The 24,298-nt window shown below is 38.9% G+C and overlaps 2 protein-coding genes across 6 annotated transcripts in view; one reads left to right on the top strand and one right to left on the bottom strand.

Annotated features, from left to right (window-relative positions):
• Positions 1-7,226, top strand: part of SLC3A1 (solute carrier family 3 member 1) — a 46,197-nt gene extending 38,971 nt beyond the window's left edge. The window contains exons 9-10 of the mRNA XM_010356519.2: positions 213-329; positions 6,609-7,226. Of these exons, the coding sequence (XP_010354821.1) occupies positions 213-329; positions 6,609-7,049 (558 nt within the window). The 3' untranslated portion in view covers positions 7,050-7,226. The remainder of the gene's footprint in view (positions 1-212; positions 330-6,608) is intronic.
• Positions 5,176-24,298, bottom strand: part of PREPL (prolyl endopeptidase like) — a 55,327-nt gene continuing 36,204 nt past the window's right edge. For all 5 annotated transcript variants that reach the window (XM_010356515.2, XM_030920864.1, XM_010356516.2 and 2 more), the window contains 7 exons: positions 19,872-20,069; positions 15,354-15,529; positions 13,135-13,351; positions 9,654-9,803; positions 9,114-9,237; positions 8,211-8,284; positions 5,176-7,837 (listed from right to left, as the gene is read on the bottom strand). In XM_010356515.2, coding sequence (XP_010354817.1) covers positions 7,748-7,837; positions 8,211-8,284; positions 9,114-9,237; positions 9,654-9,803; positions 13,135-13,351; positions 15,354-15,529; positions 19,872-20,069 — 1,029 coding nt within the window. In that variant the 3' untranslated portion in view covers positions 5,176-7,747. The remainder of the gene's footprint in view (positions 7,838-8,210; positions 8,285-9,113; positions 9,238-9,653; positions 9,804-13,134; positions 13,352-15,353; positions 15,530-19,871; positions 20,070-24,298) is intronic.

The following is a 24,298-nucleotide window of genomic DNA, read 5'->3' as shown; positions in this document are numbered from 1 at the left end:
TATTCAAACTCAAAATGTTATTAGATACTTTCCAGTTAAAAGTGTGAAACTGGTTTATGTACCTAGTGTTAAGGCCTTTTCATCACAAATGCTAATGAGTACAGACACTAGCTAAGAACTACAGGGAATTAAATTATGAAGTAAATCAGAACCAAAGTACATTTCTTTTAATAACCAAACCACTGTTTTCCCTTTCTGGTCTTTTGACATAGAATACTCTCCTCTCAAAGTCACCAATGCAGTGGGACAACAGTTCAAATGCTGGTTTTTCTGAAGCTAGTCACACCTGGTTACCCACCAATTCAGATTACCACACTGTGAATGTTGATGTAAGTATGAGTGAAAATTTTATGTTGATTTTAGAAACAAGAAATGGGTTTCTACTGAAAGTACACACTCACCCTGAATTGTGTCTAAACTTTAACAGATACTCTTTACATCAATCACAGACTTCCCTTGCAGTTTTCAATTTGTAAGGAGTTTGTAAATCATGCCTTTGTGAAAATACAAACTGGTAGAAATCTACCAAATGAAGTGAAGTATCATACAGAATATACAAGTCTTCATTGGAATGACCTTTACTAAGGCCTTTGAGCTATGAAGGAAATTTTATAGAAGCTTTTTAGCTAGCCCAGCTGCCCTTCCTCTTCTCTTCCCCTCAAAAGGTAGTGAGAGAGGCGGGTGGGTGGATAGGCAGCCACGCAGGCAGGAAGGAGATAATCAGCCCAGAGCAAGGCTCAAATCCACACTACTGTTCTGAAGAAACAGAAGCCATACATGATCCTTAAAGTGGTTGCTCTGGCATACTAATACCACTTTGGCTTTTGCCCTTTTTTCTGTTCCCATAGTGATCAAGCACTAATGTCATTCAGTAGGCAAAACTTCACTGGAAAACAAACTAAACCAATTTAGGGGAAATGAAATTACAGATGCCACATGGAGATACTTAAGAAATGCTAAGAAATGCATAGCACAACCCCCACCCCCCTGCCGCGCTCACACACACACACACACACACACACACACACACACACCATGCCCCATCCCAGTCTGAGTAATCTGAGGAAACTCCCCAGGATATTCAGATATAGAAAGCCACACAAACCCTCCTGCTCCCACAGCTCCCTGCTACAAACACCACTGAGAATTCCTGGACAGTATAAGCTTTGTTTTATATAGCTGTAGGTCTTGAAGACACAAAAAATATATTTAACATTTGTGTTTTGGGTTGAATGCCTCTTGATTTTCATTATGTCTAAAATATTCCCATGGGCCAATCTGAATACAATATGTAGGAAATCCTACATAAAAATCCATACCAGCAAAGATGGAGAAAATGCAAATTAAAACTGAAATTTTTTTTTTTTTGAGATGGAGTTTCACTCTTGTTGCCCAGGCTAGAGTGCAATGGCGTGGTCTTGGCTCACCGCAACCTCCACCTCCTGGGTTCAAGTGATTCTCCGACCTTGGCCTTCCAAGTAGCTGGGATTACAGGCGTCCACCACCATGTATGGCTAATTTTTGTATTTTTAGTAGAGACAGGGTTTCACCATGTTGGGCAGGCTGGTTTCAAACTCGTGACCTCAGGTGATCCACCCACCTCAGCCTCCCAAAGTGTTGGGATTACAGGCATGAGCTACCACGCCCATGGCACTTTTTTTCTATCAGATTAACAAAGTCTTTAAAAATGATCATGAGTGATGAGAGATACTAAGTCATAAATCCCAGACAATGCCATTTGAATAAAAATACATCCAAATGACCCTGGAAAGGAACAGAAAATTTAAGTAATTTCTAAAATATATAAAGTAAAATTAGGGCTGGGCACCATGGCTGACACCTGTAATCCCAGCATTTTGGGAGGCCAAGGCCAGAGGAACGTCTGAGCACAGGAGTTTGAGACCAGCTTAGGCAATATAGTGAGACCTTGTTTCTACCTTCCCCCTGCCCCTGCCAAAAAAAAAAAAAAAAAAGGGAAATTAGCTGGGCCTGGTGACATGTGCCTGTCATCCCAGATAGGAGGCTGAGCCCAAGAGGTCAAGGTTGCGGTAAGCTGTGATTACCCGACTGTACTCCAGCCTGGGTGACAGAGTAAGATCGTCTCAAAAAAACAAAACAAAAAAAGAATAGAAGTGGGAGCCTAAAGCACACAGGAGAAAAACAGTTCTAATGGAGAGAGCACTGTAGGAATTTCCTGAACTCCTGCAATTGGCCGTGGCTTAATTTCCCTAAGGAAAAAAAAAATCCTGAACTGTTTGGTGATCACATGCATGGGAGAATGAGTAGAACAAAGCCTGAAACTTCTACAAGTGCATCAAGAAAGAAAAGAAGGAAAACAAGACCTAACTCTAGCGCTGTCCCCTGGCGAGAATTCATTGTGGAATGCTCTCAGAAAGGAGAGCTTTTACTAAGCTCAGAGTCACAGAGGCCAGGAGAAAAAAGGTGGGAATCTAGCAAGCTTATCACCTTCAAGTAGGAAAAGAACCCAATGTCCTAAAGACAAGTCAGACCCACATCCTAATTTGGCTTCTCATTATGAGAGGCAGGAAACCAAAGACAGGCAAACAAGGAAGGTCAAAACACAAAAGCAAACAGATCAAGAATCACACAGTATCTGAGAAAAACCAAGACCATGAAAGGGAGACACCATTCCTGACAGATCACTGTAGAAAGCAGAGAAAATATCGCAAACATAAGACTTAAATATAAGTATAAATACCCCCAGTAGATTGTTGTTTAATGGAGCTCCTTGACATTCTTTAAAGAAGTGATTAGGTATGTCAGAAGTGTAGAAGACTGTCAATGAAATTAAACAGAACATAAGGGCTGATTAGTGTGCTGAAAAATTATCTAGAGGCTTGTCCAGAATGCACTGAAAAAGGCAAAGAAATGAGTATAAGAAAAAATTGGGATACATGGAAGATAGATACAGAATTCCAACATGCAGCAACAACAATTGCACAGGAGAACAGACTGGAGGAAACATACAAAGAAATAAAACACATAATCCAGAGATAAAGGAAGACTTTATCTTTTAGAACAGCTAGGATAGAGAAAACTCCAAAACCACTCAGAAAGAAACCAAACCTGAAACCAGATTGCCTGAGAAAAGGGTTGAGAATTGGACTAGCATCAGACTTCTCAATTGAAGCACATTAGAACTCTATCTTCAAAGTTGTAATGGAAACTGAATTCTAAACCTAGAATTCGATATCCATTCAAACTGGCATGTAAGAGAGCAAAATAGAGATGGAAAAGCAAGGACCCACATTTTACCATGCATGGCCACTTTCTGAAAGAATAGTCAAGGGACTATCCAACAAAACTAAACATAACAAATCTAAAACAGCGATATAATGTATTAAAGGAAAAGGAAATAATATAACTTGATTTAAATAATTTTTGATACATAATATAAAACAAGGTATTCTGGAACAAAAATCTTAGTGATTTGATTCTATATGGGAAATATTAGCAGGGAGGGTGTGTGGGTGGGAGAGGGCACACAGGAGCAAGCAAGTAAGAGAGCAGTGTTTGCTTTGCACAGGAAAAAGTAACCCTAGATTTGAGCTGTTCAGAAGCCATTAACCACTGTGACTATTACATTAAATAGAATTAAACATTTAGTTCCTGCTGGGTATGGTGGCTCACGCCTATAATCCCAGCACTTTGGGAGGCCAAGGCGGGAGGATCACTTGATCCTAGGAGTTTGAGACCAGCCTGGGCAACACATAAATTTAAAAAAAAAAAATTACCTGGGCATCATGACGCACAGCTGTAGTCCCAACTACTCAGGAGGCTGAGGTGGGAGGATCACTTGAGGCCAGGATGTTGAGGCTGCAGTGAGCCATGATCGTGCCACTGCACTCCAGCCTGGGCAACAGAGCGAGATTTTGTTTATTAAAAAAAAAAAAAAATCAGTTCCATGTCATACTAACACTTCAAGTGCTCAGTAGCTGCCATATTGGATAGCACTGATATAGAACATTTCCAGCATTACAGAAAGTTCTATTGGCCAGCATTGTTCTAGATGTTGAGAAAAATTATTTTAAAGTGGTCATAATTTTAATGGTAAAATTAGGACAGACATAAAAATTTTCAAAGATTTTCAAGGAACACATAAAATATAAACATTTTCAAATTTTCAAAGAACACTAGAATTATACAGTCAATCCAATAAAAAGCTTAATAGAAAAAAACCCAAACAATAACTACAAATAAAATAGGGCTTCAGAATTATGTCTAATTATACAATAATTACAAATATGAATAGGTTAAATTAGCCTATTAAAAGATAAAACCACTCAGATAACAAAAACAGACACAAGAGATACTGCTAACACAAAACACAAAGAATTAAAATGAAAACAGAGCAAGCAAATAGAAAGCTTGCAACCCAGCTATAGTTATGAACACAAAAAATGAGGTTCTTTTGACCTAATAATTCCATTCCTACATACTTGTATTTAGAAGTATGTGAACATGTGCACAACAAATATTCAAAGTCTCAACTATAACACTTTTTTTTGAGAGTCTTGCTCTGTCACCCATGCTTGAATGCAGTGGCGTGATCTTGGCTCACTGCAGCCTCCACCTCCCAGGTTCAAGTGATTCTCCTGCCGCAGCCTCCCGAGTAGCTGGGATTACAGGTGTACATCATTATGCCTAGCTAAATTTTGTATTTTTTAGTAGAGATGGTGTTTCACCATGTTGGCCAGGCTGGTCTTGAACTCCTGACCTCAGGTTGCCTGCCTTGGCCTCCCAAAGCGCTAGGATTATGGCCTAAGCTACCTTGCCCAGCCTGTAACACTTGTTTTGAATAGAAGATGTGAGAAATGAGTGATTTAAATATTTTATCAATAGAAAACCAGTTCCATCAACTATGGGCCCAGTATGCAGCTTTTAAAAATGAGAGCTCTATATACATTGGTATGAGACCATTTCTAACATGTATTCAATAAAGTATAGAATGGCAACATGTCACCAACTGTGTAAAGAAAAATACGTAAACATGTTTGCATAGACACAGAATGTGTCATTTTATATGATACATAAAAACAAAAGAACATATAGTGCCTGTCTCCGAGGGGAATTGTGAAGCTATGGAAAGGTGTTGAAGAAAACCTTTTTATAGTATGTATTCTTCTTGTAATTGAATAAATAAAATTACAAAAGTCAGGCTTGGAAATATTTAATAGCAGACAAAATATAGTTCAATATGAAAAGCATTATATGAGACAAAGGCAATTTTCAAAAATTGATAAAACATTCCACTAAAAATCATGAATACGCATCTAACAGCTTCAAAATATAGAAAATATTCAAATGCAAAATCGACAAATCCACAATTACAGAAAGACTTCAACATACTTCTAGAAAGTAATAACTCAAGTAGACAACAATAGCTAACACTTACTGGGCACTTCTTATGTGAGTGGCACTGAAACATGTGCTTTCATGCATTACCTAAGGCTAGAGAAAATGTTAACTTTGACAAGTCATATACATGTATCATAAATATCTTTGTACCTGACAGACAGAATAAACATTTTTTTCAAACACTCATTATTAGATAATTATTTAAAGACTACATATTGGGAACCCACCCCTAAAGAACAGTAACAACCACAATAACAACTACCACCCCGGTAAACATGGCTGGCAAGAGTACAATTAAATGAACATTATCACTGATTTGGCAACAGCTCTTATGAAGAATAATTTGGCATTGTGCATCAAGTGACCATACTCTTCGACAAAGTAACTGTCTTTCTGATAATCTATCTTAAATAATACAAAAATGGGGCAAGGGGAATAAAAATAAACACAAATGTCAAATTGAAAGGGTGTGGTTAAGTATGGTACAACCATTCAACAGAATATTGTCATTTGTCAACGTTTATGGAGGCTATATTATGTAGGCAATAAAATAAATGCATGAAATGTTAGAAGTACATCATCAAATTAGGTATGTTTTATATAGCTGTAAAATAAACTCAAATCATCTTTAATGAACACATACTATTATGGTAAAAAAAAAAAAAATCTACAATTTCTAACTTTCACCTAAGGCAGCTTTTTATTTTGCATCCTTTTTTCAACTTTCTCTTCTATTAGCTGTGCAAGAAATACATGCCTGCTAAAGTTACGTGATCTTCGCACAACAGCAATCTATACATTATTCTACAAAGGGGAACAAACCCAAATTCCTCAGAAGTCCACTGTTGCTTTCCTTCTGGCCATTTGGCAGTTACAATGCAGCACACAGTGACTTTACACAAGTTAAATATTCATCATCTTAGACATGGACATTTGTTTTGGGATTCCTAAAGTGGAGTCAAATTTGGTCTCTACAGAAACTCTTCAATGTAGCAGAGCACTGTGCATACTTATTGACTCCCAGACAAACTGAAACCCTGAATTTGTCATTTCTATTAGTTTTTATATAAATTGTTCTTACCTACTTATTGATGCTTACAATTTGGCAATTATAAGGGGCAAAATGGAAGCAAGTGTTTTGGGTAAATAACTCCTTAAAATATATTAAAAATACTTACAAACAATTCTTAGAATCAAACACTTATGTAAATACTTTTTTTAAAAAATAGGTCCAAAAGACTCAGCCCCGATCGGCTTTGAAGTTATATCAAGACTTAAGTCTACTTCATGCCAATGAGCTGCTACTCAACAGGGGCTGGTTTTGCCATTTGAGAAATGACAGCCACTATGTTGTGTACACAAGAGAGCTGGATGGCATAGACAGAATCTTTATCGTGGTTCTGAATTTTGGAGAATCAACACTGTTAAATCTACAGAATATGATTTCAGGCCTTCCCGCTACAGTGAGAATAAGGTTAAGTACCAATTCTGCCAACAAAGGCAGTGAAGTTGATACAAGTGGTATTTTTCTGGACAAGGGAGAGGGACTCATCCTTGAACACAACACAAAGAATCTCCTTCATCGCCAAACAGCTTTCAGAGATAGATGCTTTGTTTCCAATCGAGCATGCTATTCCAGTGTATTGAACATACTGTATACCTCGTGTTAGGCACCTTTATGAAGAGATGAAGACACTGGCGTTTCTTTGGGATTGTAAGCATTTGTAATAGCTTCATGTACAGCATGCTGCTTGGTGAACGATCATTCTTTGATATTTCTGTAGCTTGAACGTAACTGCTTTAAGAAAGGTTCTCAAATGTTTTGGAAAAAAACGTTTAAAAGTAAATTATCGCTTATAGGAGCTCATAACTTTATTGAGATAGCATCAATCACGGATGACCAGAACACATTAGGACCCCAGGTTATTCAAAAACTTTAACGAATTTTAAGGGGAAGAATTTTATCTTTTCCCTTAAAATGCAGTCATAGAAATTAGAGGATGACTCACTGCCACAGTGTCTAAAAGCATTTGCTAGCAAAGAGGCAGGACACTGATTTGTAAACTGCTCAACTGTTCTGACTGGAAGGGAGGCCTAGAGTTCTGCTATCACCAATCCTTCCCTTCCCTCTACTCCATGTCCTTCTAAGGAGCATGATTTAAAAACTACTTTCCTAGGTTAATGGGCATGTGCATCAATGGAGAGAACAGTATAAGCAAGTAAGATGTAGACTAAGCAAAATTTAGATGGAGAAGCACATTTTAAAAAATTAATAACTTAAAAATCTCAAGTTATTAATTTTTTTTTTTTTGCTAACTCCAAGACTATGAAATATTTCAATTTCCAATTCCCAGTTGAATGTAGTGTTTCAGAATTTCAGGTATTTCTTAAGATCCTCGAAAACACTGGTGCTGTCAAGTCCAAGTTCCTCGTACAGGAATTTAATTTGGGCTGTAATCTAAAAGAAACACATTACAAAAAATAAAATAGAAGGCCTTTGTAGTAAAATGCCACTGTTTAAGCTTCTCTTTATCCATCTTTACCTAACCCTGAAGTCAGCAATTTATGGCAAGAATACTTTCATTTGGGGCAGAGGCAGAAGGCTTCCAACAATTAAGATTATTTTCTTTAACAGTTCACTTATCAAGTACAGGAGAGAGACATTTCTCTTGATTGACACTGATTGACACAGTGTCCCTCCCTCCCCTCCTGGGTCTCACCCAGAGATAGGACATTTGTGAAGTAGCTTTGTCATAAACCCACTGAAAACTTGAAAACAACATGTATCTAGTTCAGGAATCTGTCCACTGAGAGGGCCTTGAATAACATACCTTTTTGTGAGAATCCTCAATTACATGATTGCCTCCAGGCTGAATATCTAGAATAATATTAGGGGCCTGATAGCCTGAAAGAGTTAACATGTAGAACAATTAGAAGATTGTATGGGATCTTCTTTGGGATTTTAGATCGAGACCCATTTCTCCCCATTTCCTTGAGTACTCAGTTCAAATAATAGTAAAGGAATAAAAAGCAAAAACCACCATCATTAACAAAAAGACCGGGAGGGGACAAGCAGCAGAAGACAAACTTCTGACACAGGGAAAGCAGGAAGAGACCATATGGAACAGACTATATGGTGCCACATGGAGAAGGTTGAAACCCAGGAGATCATCAACCCGCCCCGTGGAATCTGAGAGTCTTATGCCCTGAAAACACCAACTACAGCAATGGATGGGAGGGACAAATGGAGATGAATACAGGGAGACTGACTTGGCATGTAGTTTCAAGGCAAAAAGGAGAGATTCTTATCTCATAAAGCTGAAACAGCTACCTAGAGGAAATTCAAGCAGCTAAACAGTTTGGGCACTGATGGCCCAAAACAAAAATCTCAGAATCTGTCTTTTAGAGATTCCCAAGAATAATGGCTCAATAAATATTGTTAAATAAATTAATAATTGTATGGCAGTACATCTCCAAGTTATATTTGATTCTTAAATTTCCTTTTTTCTTTGTGTCCTGCCTATTTTAATACTGTCCTTTGAAAAAGAGGGGAGGCAGTGGACGTATAGTTATGTAGTTACATACACTTTAACCTGGGAGTCAACATAGAAAAATAATTGTTTGCCCTAAATCCTGGGCAGATGATTTGGCTGCAGCCTGAAATATATTCCTCTGAGCCAGTGTGCTGTGGGTAATAGTCTGACCATGATCCCTGCTTCTAGGGGGTCTCCTACCTTCACCTGTGTCCTTAGCATGCTCCGAGATGGCTTCCTTGAGTTTCTCGGTATAGCTTACAATTCCTTTCAGAGGTACACGTTCATCGTTTTCATACGCCGTTATGTGAACTGAAGGATAATGCTGAAAGAAAATACACGCACAAAGAGTTTACATTATTTCTTATGGTCTCTTTCCACTATAGAGACCATGAAAAATAATTACCTCCAATTTTTCCCTCTAAGTGCTCCATGCTTTTTCTCACTTGCTATCTTGAGAGCCTCAGTATTATAGTAGTAGACTACTTGTTATCTGGAATAGCCTTTTCTTGACTAAAGGACCTTAGCTAATTTAGTAATTAAGGCATGATGATAAGTCTATTCCCCTAAGGTATTAAACATGGAGCATGACCAGAGATGGTGCTGAAGATATCTGGGCATCAAAAGTAGAAACATCTCTAAAGCTCCTACTATTTTTGCTTCAGCTGGGATAAGTTTTTTTTTTTTTTTATTATCTTCTATGTAAATTCAGGATAGTCTAACGCAATTGTCTTTCACTACCTGAGGTTTAATGTTTTGATAGGGACAGTAACGTTTTATGTAGTTCTTGTGTTTTTCATCAGATGAAGGATTCCCCCATTCTTCTAATTCTTCTAATGTCAGAGGAAGTGTAGTGTCCATCATGGTGTTGAGAACATCCAAGAAAGGTGCCTAAAAAGAGCAAAGAAACTTCAAGTAAGAGGTTGGTAAGTGAGTTTCAGAAAAACATTATATTTTATGAATATACACACTGATATGAGAGAAAATAAGCCATGTAGATTCCCAGGAGCTAGAATACTCAGTCCTTAACCAGGGCCTGTAATTTATAACCTACTTTTACAGTCTTCAGACTCCTTACATGATACTTATATAACAAGAAATGGTTTATCTTCTAATTTCACAATATTTATTTTTAGCTTAGTACCTTTTATTGCTTATATAAAAGCAATACATGCTACTGTCTCATACCAATTAGGATGGTTAGTCATTAAAAAAAAAAAGTATTGGCAATGATGTGGAGAAACCTGATACTCTGGTGGTTGGAATGTAAAATGGGGCAGCTGCTATGGAAAACAGTATGGTGGTTCATCAAAAAGTTAAGCGTAAGATTACCATAGGATCCAGCAATTCCACTCCTGGCATATAATCCCCAAAACTGAAAGCAGGGTCTTAAAGAGATCTCTATACCTATGTTCACAGCAGCATATTCACAACAGCCAAAAGGTGGAAGCAACTCAAGTGTCCATTAACTGAAGAATGAACAAGCAAAATGTGGTATACACACACAATATTACATGGAATATTATTCAGCCTTAAAAAGGAATAAAATTTTGATACATGCTACAATATGGATGAACCTCAAGGATATAAACCTCAAGGATATAAAAGTGAAATAAACCAGTCACAAAAAGGTGTATTTTGTATGATTCCACCTATGTGAGGTGCTTGAGTAGTCAAATTCACAGAGATAAGAGGTTGTGGGAAGAAGCAAATGGAGAGCTGTTTAATCGGTACAGGGTTTCAGTTTTGTAAGATGAAAAACGAGTTCTGGAGATTGATTGCATAAGCATATGAATGCACTTACCACTACTGAACTATTCACTTAAAAATGGTTGAGATGGTAAATTTTATGGTATTTTACCATAATTAAAAACTTTTAAATAAAAAAAAAAACACACACACACACACCAAGGAATAAAGTCTCTTTCACCAGTTGGACATTTTATATTAAAAGTAAAAAACGCTAAGTAAAAAAACTCTGGAAAATATCCAGGTGAAAGAAAAAATAACCCATTGGCTTATAATTAGTGTTACAAAATTTAGTAAAACGAAGGCTGGGTCGCACATGGTGGCTCATGCCTGTAATCCCAGCACGTTGGGAGGCTGAGGTGAGCAAATCACTTGAGCCCAGGAGTTTGAAACTAGCCTGGCAACATGGTAAAACCCCATCTCTACAACAACAAACCACAAAAATTAGCAGGGCATGGTGGCACATGCCTGTAGTCCCAGATACTCAGGAGGCTGAGGTGGGAGGATCACCTGAGCCCCAGAGGTCAAGGCTGTAGTGAGCTGTGTTCGTACGCCAATGCATTCCAGCCTGGGTGAGAGAGTAAAACTCTGACTCAAAAAACAAAAAAACAAAAAAACCCCAAAAAAACAACAAAAATGAAGGCTGTATTTTTCACTTAGCTTTGTTTTCTTCTGTTAACATGCTTTTAGCTTTCCCTCGTATTAACATTAACCAAGTATAGTGAGTCATCTGTAATTCTTTTTGGCTGCCTACCATCTGAATTTTGCATTTGAAAAACCTCCGACTTTGTCAGCTAGAGCCTACCTCTCACTGTAGAGGTATTAAGTGCTAGACATTCTCTTTCCCATTTTTCCCTGCAGCTTGGGAGTGGCTGTGTGACCCATGTGTGACTTGGGTCTATCAACCAGACACATGTGCTCTACACTCTGCATGGGAAGTCAGTGATTCAAAGAAGCAGTGATCACAGATAATTTATTCTGGCAAAAGTGCCACAGCTATATCCAGCTCTAGAAGTTGCACTGGCAGTGTGAGGTGATTTGTGCTTGGCAGAGGTGGCAGTGATAGTTTCATTGGGCCAATTCTATGCCTCTGGCTGTGTAGCCTCTAATACTGGTCTGAACATACCTACATTTTCCTAATGCCCTTTAATCCTTTTTCTGCTTAAATTAGTCAGGGTTGATTTTTGGTGCTTATAATTAAGAATTTTGACTTATATATGTATAAAAGGTTGTCTCCTATTCTTTACTATAATAAGCAACCTAGGATAAATATCCTTCTCATTATTTCCCTTTAAATTTCTAAAAGTCAAAAGCTAGTTGCTTTTTCTTTAAACTATAAATAATTCTGCATTATCTTTGTGCATAGGTTTCTTTTTTCTCCACATTTTTCTGATTTTAAAAAATAGACTTACAGATGACTACTACTATTTAACACTTATTTACAAACCCACAGTATAAACTCCCCAAACTCAAAATAAAAAATCCTGAAAATAATTTACTCTCTCCCATCTCAGTCACAGACTCCTCAGTCACAGACTTCTAACCAGGAAGTAGGAGAATGATAGCAGTGAAACCAACTGCTACAATGTTACTTCATAATTTTTGACACTGAGAAAAGATAATCATTTTCAGAACAGGGTAAGATATTTCAATTAAAGTACAGAAAAACTATGCCCAAATGACCATTAAGAATGGACTATCTAAAAATAAAGAGCCTATAAATCTAGGACTGAAATGTTGATGGGCAGTAGCCTGTCAAGGTGACCAGGAGCCAAAGGACTCAGTGCCTTCCAGAGTCACAGCATGCTCTGCCTGGCTTTCTCAACTGGGACTCATATATGCTTCAGTGCTTTTTCACTAATTCTAAAGGTGCTTACAAATACAAATAAGCAATGGAAATAGCCATTAATATCTTTCAGTGGAAATCCTTAAAAATAATAAAGAACACTGTCAGAGAAGAATAAGGGTTAATAGTTGGATTAAAATAACTTTAGAAGTTCTCCTCAAGCTATAATTCTGAGTTTAAAACTTAAAAGCTTTATTATACTCCTATGCTATGGTAAAACTGTAACAGAAATGTTTTTCTTTCCTTTTCTTGATACAGAGTCTTATTCTGTTGCTCAGGCTTGAGTACAGTGGTTCACTGCAGCCTCAACCTCTCAAGCGATCCTCTTACCTCAGCCTCCCAAGTAGCCTCCCACATACTACAGGTATGCGCCGCCACCAAGCCTGGGTAGTTGTTTTTTTTTTAATTTTTATTATTTATTTATTTTATTTCTTGCAGAGACAGGGTCCCACCATGTTGCCTAGGCTGGTCTTGAACTCCTGGAAAGCAATCTGCCTACCTCAGCTTCCCAAACTGCTGGAATTACAGGCATGAACCACTGCGCCAGGACAAAAATTTTTTTCTTAGAGTAGCCTATGGCTTCACACCTCCCCCATTCCATAAACAGTACAGACAGAGTGTACTCACCTCCAAAGTCACTGCTCTCAGCAGCTCTGGATTAGAATTACACAATGCTCCCGCAAGCACCCCTCCAGCACTGAAAGCAGTCAGGGTTGTTAGACTTGGCTGAGAAAAGCCTTGGCCATGAAGCGTCTTAATGCAAGCCTCTAAGTCAGCAAGGCCATTGAGTTTTTTAGTTAGGCGGCCATCAGCGTGCCACTGGAGGCCTAACTCACCACCACCCCTGAAATTGAAGGGCAAAAAGGTTTTAGTGGAAAAAAAACATTAATGATGTAGGCTGGGGTCAGTAAACTATACCCGGAGGCCTGTTTTTGTGTGGCCCTGGAGCTAAGACTGGTTTTTGCTTTTTAAAGGTTGGGTGAAAACAAGGAATGTGCAACAGAAACTGTATGGGGCCTGCAAAGCCTAAAATGTGACTATGTAGCTCTTTAGAGAAAAAGGTTTGCCAACTTCTGATATAGGCAATCCAGAATTGATTCAACAAATAGGTTTTGAGTGCCTGCCCATTTATTAGGGATTAAGTACAGACCTTAAAAGTAGAAACAAACGAAAATCCCCTACCCTGGAGAAGATAGTAATTTTGTGGGGTAAGAAAACAATGACTTACCCAGCAATGTGGTCACTGCTGTAACACAAGTGTATTTAAGGTATTACAGGAGCAGAGGAAAGAATATCCATCTGCCAGGTGAGGGGTACAAATACGAGTCAGGAACACAAATGCTTTTATGGAGATGATACCTAAACTGAGTTGTGAAGGAAAAATTTGAGTTTCCAGAGGGCAAAGAAAAGGCATTAAGACACAGATACGACACAGCGTGTGTAAGGGCAAGGAGGTGACAGAGCATGTCATTTAAAAGACATGACTTCGGGGGCTGGGCACAGTGCCTCATGCCTATAATCCCAGCACGTTGGGAGGCTGAGGTGGGCAGATCACTTGAGGTCAGGAGTTTGAGACCAGACCGACCAACCGTCTCTCCTAAAAATACAAAAAATTAGCTGGGTGTGATGGTGTGCGCCTATAATCCCAACTACTCACGAGGCTGAGGCAGGAGAATTACTTGAACCTGGGAGGCAGAGGTTGCAGTGAGCGGAGATCGTGCCACTGCACTCCAGCCTGGGAGACAGAGTGAGACTCCGTCTCAAAAAAAAAAAAAAGACAAAATAAATAAAATGCAAGGACATGACTTTGGAAGGCCAAGGTGGGCGGACTGCCTGAGCTCAGGAGTTCGAGACCAGCCTGGGCAACATGGTAAAACTCTGTCTCTACTAAAATACAAAAAAACCAGGCTGGTGCGGTGGCTCATGACTGTAATCTCAGTACTTTGGGAGGCTGAGGCGGGTGGATCACTTGAGGTCAGGAGTTCGGGACCAGTCTGGTCAACATGGTGAAACCCTGTCTCTACTAAAAATACAAAAATTAGTTGGGAGTTGTGGCAGGCACCTGTAATCCCAGCTACTCGGGAGGCTGAGGCAGGAGAATCACTTGAACGCTGGAGGCAGAGGTTGCAGTGAGCCAAGATCACGCCACTGCACTCCAGCCTGGACGACAGAGCGAGACTCCATCTCAAAAAAAAAAAAAAAGTCAGACGGTGTGGTGGTGTGCACCTGTAGTTCCAGCTACTCAGGAGCCTGAGGCAGGAGAATCGCTTGAACCTGGCAGGCAGAGGTTGCAGTGAGCTGAGATTATGCCACTGCACTCCATCCTGGGTGACAAAACAAAACTCTGTCTCAAAAAACAAAAGGATATGATGATAAATGCCAGTACAAAGATCAGTTAAGACCATTAGGAGTATTATACTGGGGAATCTGGACTTTGTTCTAGAAATGGGGAGGTGGAGAATTTTAAGCAGAAATATAAAATAATATTTGTTTCTTGAAAACAGCTGAAATAAAATGGAAGTTAAATGGAAATTAAATGGAAAACAGGAGTTCAGATTTAGAGGCTACTTAAACCTAAATTCAGAACTGAATGGAAATAATAATGTTACTAAATAAGTATAGAGTCTGGTACATCTATGCAAAAATCCTAACAACCAACCCTTTTGCTTTTTGGATCAACTAATCTGTTACAGAATCAAGTTTTACCAGCACTGGTTTAGGAATACATAAATTGAGTAATAAAAATGAAAATATTAAATAAGTTTTTGTTCCCTGATACATTGCTATTCTTGACATCTGTCACAATGGTCTAGCACTTACATGCCAGGTAAAATATACTGACTCACCGAACATGGCAGTATGCTAATATCCATCCATCATCCACCAGGACCCGCCTCTCAGGCCTGAAATTCATTTTCAAATCCATTCCATAAGCTCCATATACATGTATCAAGAGAGGTTTCTTCTGCAAGTCCTCAGAGTCAGTTTTGTGGAAAACAGTCATTGGCACTAATTTTCCATCCTAGAAATGAAGAAGTACTATGTATGTAAAGAAGAGTCTTTTATAATAACATTTTATCCCAATTTAAAATACATTGAGGTGCAGTGTCCCCACTTACGTGCTACCTATTGATATTGAGCACAAATTTGTTTAAGAAAAAGAATGATGGTCTCTAAAAATACATCATGGCTTTTGTTTTCAGCTACCTTGCTGTCCTACAGTATTAACCAGAAAAGAGCAGCAAGATTGGCCTGAAAACATTTTATTAAATGCAGCTTTTCATAACAATAATGTAATTTTAAAGAGTTCTTCACCACCCACTATAACTCTAATTTTAAATTTTCAGATGAAACCAAAATACTTACTAAGGTTAGAATTCCTAGTATAGCATTCTTCCTATGCCTAGAGCTAGATATTGGCATTTCTCACTTTTGAGTATCTGACTTTAGTCAGCATATTTGTAGATACTCAATTTTTTATCCTCTGTAGTCAGAATTCTCAACCATTAAGACTTGAAATCTTACTGACGTTACTGATAACTACCACAATCCTCTTCAAAGGCCCGTTTAACTTTATTTAAAAAAAATTTAGGCCAGGCATGGTGGCTCTCGCCTGTAAATCCCAGCACTTTGGGAGGCCAAGGCGGGCAGATTGCTAGGTCAGGAGATCGAGACCATCCTGGCAAATATGGTGAAACCCCGTCTCTAAGAAAAATACAAAAAAATTAACTGGGTGCGGTGGTGGGAGCCTGTAGTCCCAGCTACTCGGGAGGCTGAGGCAGGAGAATGGCATGAACCCAGGGGGCGGAGCTTGCAGTGAGCGGACATCATGCCACTGCACTCTAGCCTGGACGACAAAGCAAGACTCTGTCTCAAAAAATAAATAAATAAATAAATAAAAATAAAATAAAATAAATAAAAATTTAAAGTGCTTTTAAAATTTTTTGGTAAAATTCTTTGTAGGGTTAAAGTAAGTTAAATTATTTGTAGAGTTACTAAGTTACTTGTAGGCTATGTAAGCATCCCCTAATGTAGCTCAAACTCATCAATTCCAGTTGATTGAAACTAGGCAGTCTCTGAACAGACAAAAGAACTAACTCTGATCTACCTTCCACAGAAAAAAGATAAATTGGTTTTCACCCTGCTTAAACTAATGAAATAGCACTAGTTTACATAAAGAAAATAAATAATATAACCAAGCCACTCTCCGTATTTTCATTCTCATTTTGAAAACTTCACTTTGGGGCAAAAACTGGAGACATCAAAATGTTATCAAATAAGGAGGAAATCCTCCTCTCATTCTTCTTTAAAATACCCACGTTGTTATGACATTGTTAACTTTCACTTTTAGTAAGATTCACTTTTATAAAACTTGATGTAGATTAATTTCTATAAAACAATATGGGTCTTTTGCCCCCCACCTCTTTCCCAACTTCAATTATACAATCAAAAAAACTTGCTTGTTGAAACTTTTGAAAGGAAGAGGTAAAATAGTAGCTAGTCCTGTGATGGGCTGGATCTGGGTTTGCCAGCAGTACTAAAACGCCTGTGGAAAGGTACAGCAGCTTCCATTTAGCAGCTGCTTCTCTTCTCCCCTCTTGGCTCTCCAAGAACATGGCGCTTAACTGTTCTTTCCATTTCGGCTCCAATAGTTACAACATTTTGATAGACAAGTATAACTCCATGTTTGTAAAACCAAACAAAACCTTATCTAAAAGATAATACACTAAGTGGCTAACAATGATTATTTCTTTTTTTTTTTTTTTTTTTTTGAGACAGAGTCTTGCTCTGTCGCCCAGAGCTGAAGTGCAGTGGTGCGATCTCGGTTCACTGCAAGCTCTGCCTCCTGGGTTCATGCCATTCTCCTGCCTCAGCCTCCCGAGTAGCTGGGACTACAGGCGTCCACCACCATGCCCGGTTAATTTTTTGTATTTTTAGTAGAGACGGGGTTTCACCGTGTTAGCCAGGATGGTCTCGATCTACCGACCTCGTGATACGCCCACCTCAGTCTCCCAAAATGCTGGGATTACAGGCGTGAGCTACTGCGCCCGCCCATAATGATTATTTCTAAGAGGTGCAGCAAGCAAATGGTACTGAGAAGCAGTCATTTAAGATTTATTTGTTCTGTATTTTTGCATCTGTTTCAACAAGCATGTATTGCTTTTGTAATATAAAAATACTAATATATAAAGATTTTCAGAGAAAAATAAATGAATTAAAGAAAAAAATTCCTAAGAATAAAAGGCTTGTGTTGTAATTCATTGTGTCAGCACAGGTGAAATTATCTGATATAAGAAATGCTAAAGTCTGATGACTCCTTAAATTCAAGGCTATAGTTTATACATTAATTTGTTCCCTACTTGCACAAATTTGTAAATTCTATATATTGAATATACCTGGAATATGGATATTTGTTATTTCCTTTTCTATGGCTCTTCTCTCTACTCCTCACCCTGCCAATCTTCCCTCTTTTACTTGATTTTGACCATAATGGCCTCCTTTATATTTGATTTTTTCTGAGACAGGATCTTACTCTGTCACTTAGGCTGGAATGCAATGGTGCAATCACAGCTCACTGCAGCCTCAACCTCCTGGGCTCAAGCAATCCTCCCATATCAGCTTCCTAAGCAGCAGGGACTACAAGCATATGCCACCATGCCTGGCTAATATTTTTTTGGTTTTTGTAGAGATGTCTCACTATATTGCCCAGGTTGGTCTCTAACTTCTGGGCTCAAGTAATCCTCCCAGCTTGGCCCCCCAAAGTGTTGGGATTACAAGTTTGAGCCACTGTGCCTAGCCCTACACTTTTTTTTTTTTTTGAGATGGAGTCTCGCTCTGTTGCCCAGGCTGGAGTGCAGTGGCAAGGTCTTGACTTACTGCAACCTTCGCCTCCTGGGTTCAATGGATTCTCCTGCCTCAGCCTCCTGAGTAGCTGAGATTATAGGCACCTGCCACCACGCCCAGCTAATTTTTTCTATTTTTAGTAGAGACAGGGTTTCACTATGTTGGCCAGGCTGGTCTCGATCTCCTGACCTTGTGATCCACCTGCCTCGACCTCCCAAAGCATTAGGATTACAGGCATGAGCCACTGCACCTGGCCAGTCCTACACTTCTTGAATTTTATAATTTCTCCCCAAATTCAGGGCCTCTGTACAAAACGGAATCCCCTGTCTCCTTTCTAGTTTACTCTTTTTTTTTTTTTTTTTGAGACGGAGTCTTGCTCTGTCACCCAAGCTGGAGTGCAGTGGCCGGATCTCAGCTCACTGCAAGCTCCGCCTCCCGGGTTCACGCCATTCTCCTGCCTCAGCCTCCCGAGTAGCTGGGACTACAGGCGCCTGCCACCTCGCCCGGCTAGTTTTTTGTACTTTTTAGTAGAGACGGGGTTTCACCGTGTTAGCCAGGATGGTCTCGATCTCCTGACCTTGTGATCCGCCCGCCTCGGCCTCCCAAAGTGCTGGGATTACAGGCTTGATGGCCGTGCCCGGCCTCTAGTTTACTCTTTTTTTTTTTTTTTTTTTTTTTGAGATGGAGTCTTGCTCTGTTGCCCAGGCTGGAGTGCAGTGGCCGGATCTCAGCTCACTGCAAGCTCCGCCTCCCAGGTTTACGCCATTCTCCTGCCTCAGCCTCCCGTGTAGCTGGGACTACAGGCGCCCGCCACCTCACCCAGCTAGTTTTTTGTACTTTTTAGTAGAGATGGGGTTTCACCGTGTTAGCCAGGATGGTCTCGATCTCCTGACCTCGTGATCCGCCCGTCTCGGCCTCCCAAAGTGCTGGGATTACAGGCTTGAGCCACCACGCCCGGCCTCTAGTTTACTCTTAACCATCCTAGTGGCTTTACCTGAGACATAACTTCCTTGGAGAAAACTTCCCTGATCTCTCTAGACTAGGTAAAATCCCTTTACTCTATGCTCCCACTGTACTCAGTATGTCCTCCTTTGCAGCAGTCAGGATGTTATTAATGACTTTTATAAACATGTCATCTTTCCTGCTAGCTGTAAGCTCCATGAGGGCAGGGACTGTATCAGTCTAGTTTACTCTAGCCACCTTCACAATTTTTACCATAACTACATACCAACTCTGACTATTAATTTTTCTTTTAAAATCAACTTCAAAAAATCAGACATAAACAACATGTAAAATAAAAAGCTTGACATGCTATAAATTTTCTAATCCATGTTAAAACAAACATGAGTATTAAGGTTAAAAAAAAAATCACATACCCCTAAAGTCATTTGGGTATTAACTGTGGTCTAAGAAATCTACATTAGGAAACCGTGCTAATGTAACTCCAACAATTGCATGGCATCTGGCAAACAGTATGCTTTCAGTAAATGGGAGCTGAAAGTGAAGATTACAAGACCTACCTTGCTTTTGGCTTCTAGGCGTAAAACACGACTAGTCTTTGTGATTGGGTCTTCATGCCCAGTTTCCTCAAACAGTTTGCCTTCTGCAAACTTGTACGTGTAATATTTTGGGGGACGTATTGGAGAGCAGAGTTGAAAGGGGCAGTTCTTTGGGTCAGAATTTGTATCCATTATGAATCCACAGGCCCAAGGAGGGAGCTAAAGAAATAAAACAGCTATTTTTATTCTTTATTTAGGCCACCAAGTATCATTAAATTTCTTTCTTTTTTTTTTTTTTTTTTGAGGTGGAGTCTCGCTCTGTCGCCCGGTCTGGAGTGCAGTGGCCAGATCTCAGCTCACTGCAAGCTCTGCCTCCGGGGTTTACGCCATTCTCCTGCCTCAGCCTCCCGAGTAGCTGGGACTACAGGCGTCCGCCACCTCGCCCGGCTAGTTTTTGTATTTTTAGTAGAGACGGGGTTTCACCGTGTTAGCCAGGATGGTCTCGATCTCCTGACCTCGTGATCCGCCCATCTCGGCCTCCCAAAGTGCTGGGATTACAGGCTTGAGCCACCGCGCCCGGCCCATTAATTAAATTTCTAAGTCTTCTCCAAACAAGATGATGTGGATATGTAGTTTACTTTTTGTTACCACACGATGCCTCATTCAAGGATTACTTTATCACAACAAAGTATATTTCAAATGAAAAACAAAATTGTACATTAATGACCAATAAAATAAGACAAACTGTAGGAAAATGATTTATGATTCTAGCTTTACATGAAATTGGCTTTAACATAAAAGTTTATTTTGGGGTATAAGCTTAGATAATAAAATAGTAAAATGGAAGAATAAGAGCAAATCAAATAGTAATTCCAGAACCTACCGACACTGCCAAGATCTCCATTCTCAAAGAACGTGAAATCCCTCACGTGAGTGTGTTTTTCATAATTTACCCACCAGTCCTTACCCTGCTGCCTGGATAGCTACAGTGATGACAGTTATTATTTCAGGGCTATAAACGGGCTCAGCAGCATTAAGGCATTTGTAATTTGTTTCTAACTTTTAGCTCCTAGGCTAACCATTGTGCAGAACAAAACCTTTTCTGGCACATCTACTCTGAGAGACTCACAGCTATTATACTCAAAGTTCTTAACTTTAAGAAAAAAGGAAAGGAATCAAAATTTATTCTCTTAGAGCAGCAGGGTCCAGCTTCAAGCCTTCCACTAACATCCCTCTTACACCTTTTAAAGAACTCTGGTAAGCAGGTTGACAGAGTGTTAGAAATGGTACCGAGAGGCAGAATATTAAAAGAAAATTGCCTTTCTTTTCCTGAGTAATTGTAGAAAGAGCAAATTCCTTAGAAAATCAGAGGCACAGAAACATCACTGGTGGGCACTATTGAAAAAGGGCAGCCGGGGGATTTGTGCATAAAGAGGATACCATTCCACATGCAGCAACTACAGCCAGAGTTTATGTTCTCTGAGCAAATTTCTTCTTCTTAATAAAAAAAAAAATCTATTTTCATGAAACACATTAGTGGCAATCTCTAAAAGTTCCTAATGTATGCTTCTCACATTGAGGGTTGTTTTAAAGGATAACTTGTCTATTTAAATTTAAGCCATAACTGGAGAGTAAAATGTAAACAAAAATTGAGAAATCTGGTAGCAGTTATAAGCAAGCAAACTGAGACTTGAGAGGGGAAAAAAAGCAGCACTGCTACAAACCTCATAACCAGGCCTCAGAGTGAGGGTACAAGGTTCCTTAGCCCATGGAAGCTCAAGTTTTTCTGCCCTTTGGTGAGACTTCAGGACAGTCTCTATGTGACCCATGTAGTAAGCTGTCTTAGCTTTAGACCAAGTGGTTCCAGTAAATCAAAAAGTATTTTTGGTGTTTTTCTAAAACTAATGGGACCAACGTTAATGTTTTAATCATAATAAAAACTGTTTCAAGGCTATGGACTTTTAAAAGTTCATCCAGCTAATGCAGATATAAGTATTAACTAACTCAAGGATATCTTAAGTTAGTTTCCTATTGAGATAAGCCTGTAGTGTATCTGTGTATATTAATGGACAGCACCAGAGAGTATGTAGGCCAGGAGACAGGGAGACATTCCTTAGATACCTGACAGAAACAGGTTCAGTTTTAGCACTCTAACAGCAAACTATAGTTATTTCATCAAAAGAATAATTAAGACATACATGCCCAAAGAAAATTGGCCTGAGTATGCAGACTCCTCCTCTAAATAAAACTGATGTTAGCATACAGCAAAAAACATCCCAACTGGCCTCAATTAAATATCATAACTTCTTTTTGTGACCAAAAAAAAAAAAAAAAAAAAAATACTTCCAGAAAATACTGATGGCATGATGACCAAGGATAGGAGGCGAGTATGTGAAGGGTTTTACATTTCTATTGCTAAGACAGAATTTATTTATTTATTTAGAGACGGAGTCTTGCTCTTGCACCCAGGCTGGAATGCAGTGGCTTGATCTTGGCTCACTGCAGCCTCCACTTTCCGGGTTCAAGCAACTCTCTTGCCTCAGCCTCCAGAATAGCTGGGACTATAGGCGCCTGCCACCATGCCTGGCTAGTTTTTGTATTTTTAGTATTTTTTGTATTTTATATTTTTTGTATTTTTAGTAGAGACAAGGTTTTGCCATGTTGGCCAGGGTGGTCCTGAACCCCTGACCTCAGGTGATCCGCCTGCCTTGGTCTCCCGAAGTGCTGGGATTACAGGCTGAGATTGAATTTAAAAAAATCTTTTAGTCAAGTGCCTACTAGGCAGAGATATTACATATAGAAATATTTTATAATGCACTCACACTTTGGTTAAATATTTTGTCTTTTGTGTATGGCACTATCTGTGGATATTAATTAATATTATCCAGGTTCATAAAAATGGTCTGATCTATAAAATTCTCTTTATTATATACCAGGTACTAACCAGAAAGATCAAGTAGTATTTAATTCCACTTGATGATGACTAGAACATTATACAAGTCATAATAGGTACTATCATTTGGGCAGGGTCAGAAAATGAAGAGATAGAAGATACAGAATAAATTAAAGGCATAATGTTTGTTCTAATGGAATTTAAAACCATGGAAACTGGGGCATATCTTTAAAATAAGAATACTTACAAAAAATATAAAAGGTCATTATTTACTTAGAAGTCAAATGATATAGCAGAGTAAACTCCACATGACATTTCTAACTTTCCTGACATAGAATTTTGTTGTAACAAGTGCACTGCTAGAAATTATATATCCTCTCCCATTCCTATTCATACAGATTGAAATAAGAATAGATGCTCCACCAGTTTCCCAATTGAAAATGTCTAAATTTAGCACCAGTTAACATGTAAATGGTTAGCCATAGGCAGAAGATGTTAAACTGGATCCCTTCCTTACACCATATATAAAAATCAACTTAAGATGAATTGAAGACTTAAATGTAAAACCTAAGACTATAAAAACCCTTGAAGAAAACCTAGGAAATATAATTCTAGACAAGGGCAAAGATTTTATGACAAAGATGCCAAAGCAATTGCAACAAAACCAAAAATCGGCAAATGGAAACTAAAGAGCTCCTGCACAGCCAAATAAACTATCAACAGAGTAAACAGACAACCTCAGAATGGGAAGAAATATTCACAAACTATGCATCTGACAAAGGTCTAGTATCCAGAATTTATAAGGAACTTAAATTAACAAGCAAAACAGACAGACAAAAACAGAAAAAAATCCCACCACCATAAAAAAGTGGGCAAAGGACATGAACAGTCATTTTTATAAGAAGACATACATGCAGCCAACAAGCATACGAAAACAGTGCTCAACATCACTAATCATTAGAGGAATGCAAATCAAAACCACAATGAGATACCATCTCACATCAGCTAGCATGACTGTAGTTACAAAGTCAAAATATAACATGCTGGTGAGGCTGTAGAAAAAAGGAAAAGCTTATACACTGCTAGTGGAAATGTAAGTTCAGCCACTGTGGAAAGCAGTTTGGGAATTTCTCAAAGAATGTAAAACAGAACTATGATTTGACTCAGCAGTACCATTATTGGGTATATAACCAAAGGAATACAAATCGCTCTACCACAAAGACACATGCACACATTATGTTCATCACAATAGCAAAGACATGGAATCAACCTAAATGTCCATCAGTGATAGACTGGATACAGAAAATGTGGTACAGATACACCACAGAATACTACGCAGCCGTAAAAAAGAAAGAGATAATGTTCTTTGCAGCAACATGGATGAAGCTGGAGGCCATTATCCTAAGCAAGCCAACAGAGGAACAAAAAATCAAACACCACATGTTCTCACTTAAAAGTGGGAGCTAAACATTTGAGTCCACATAGACACAAGGGAGAGAGTAACAGACACTGGGGCCTACCTGAGGGTTAAAGGAGGGTGAGGACTGAAAAACTA

This window comes from Rhinopithecus roxellana, chromosome 17, assembly GCF_007565055.1.
Source record: "Rhinopithecus roxellana isolate Shanxi Qingling chromosome 17, ASM756505v1, whole genome shotgun sequence".
Lineage (NCBI taxonomy): Eukaryota > Metazoa > Chordata > Mammalia > Primates > Cercopithecidae > Rhinopithecus > Rhinopithecus roxellana.
Note: the sequence above shows the minus strand (reverse complement) of the source record. Positions and strands in the feature narration are given on the sequence as shown.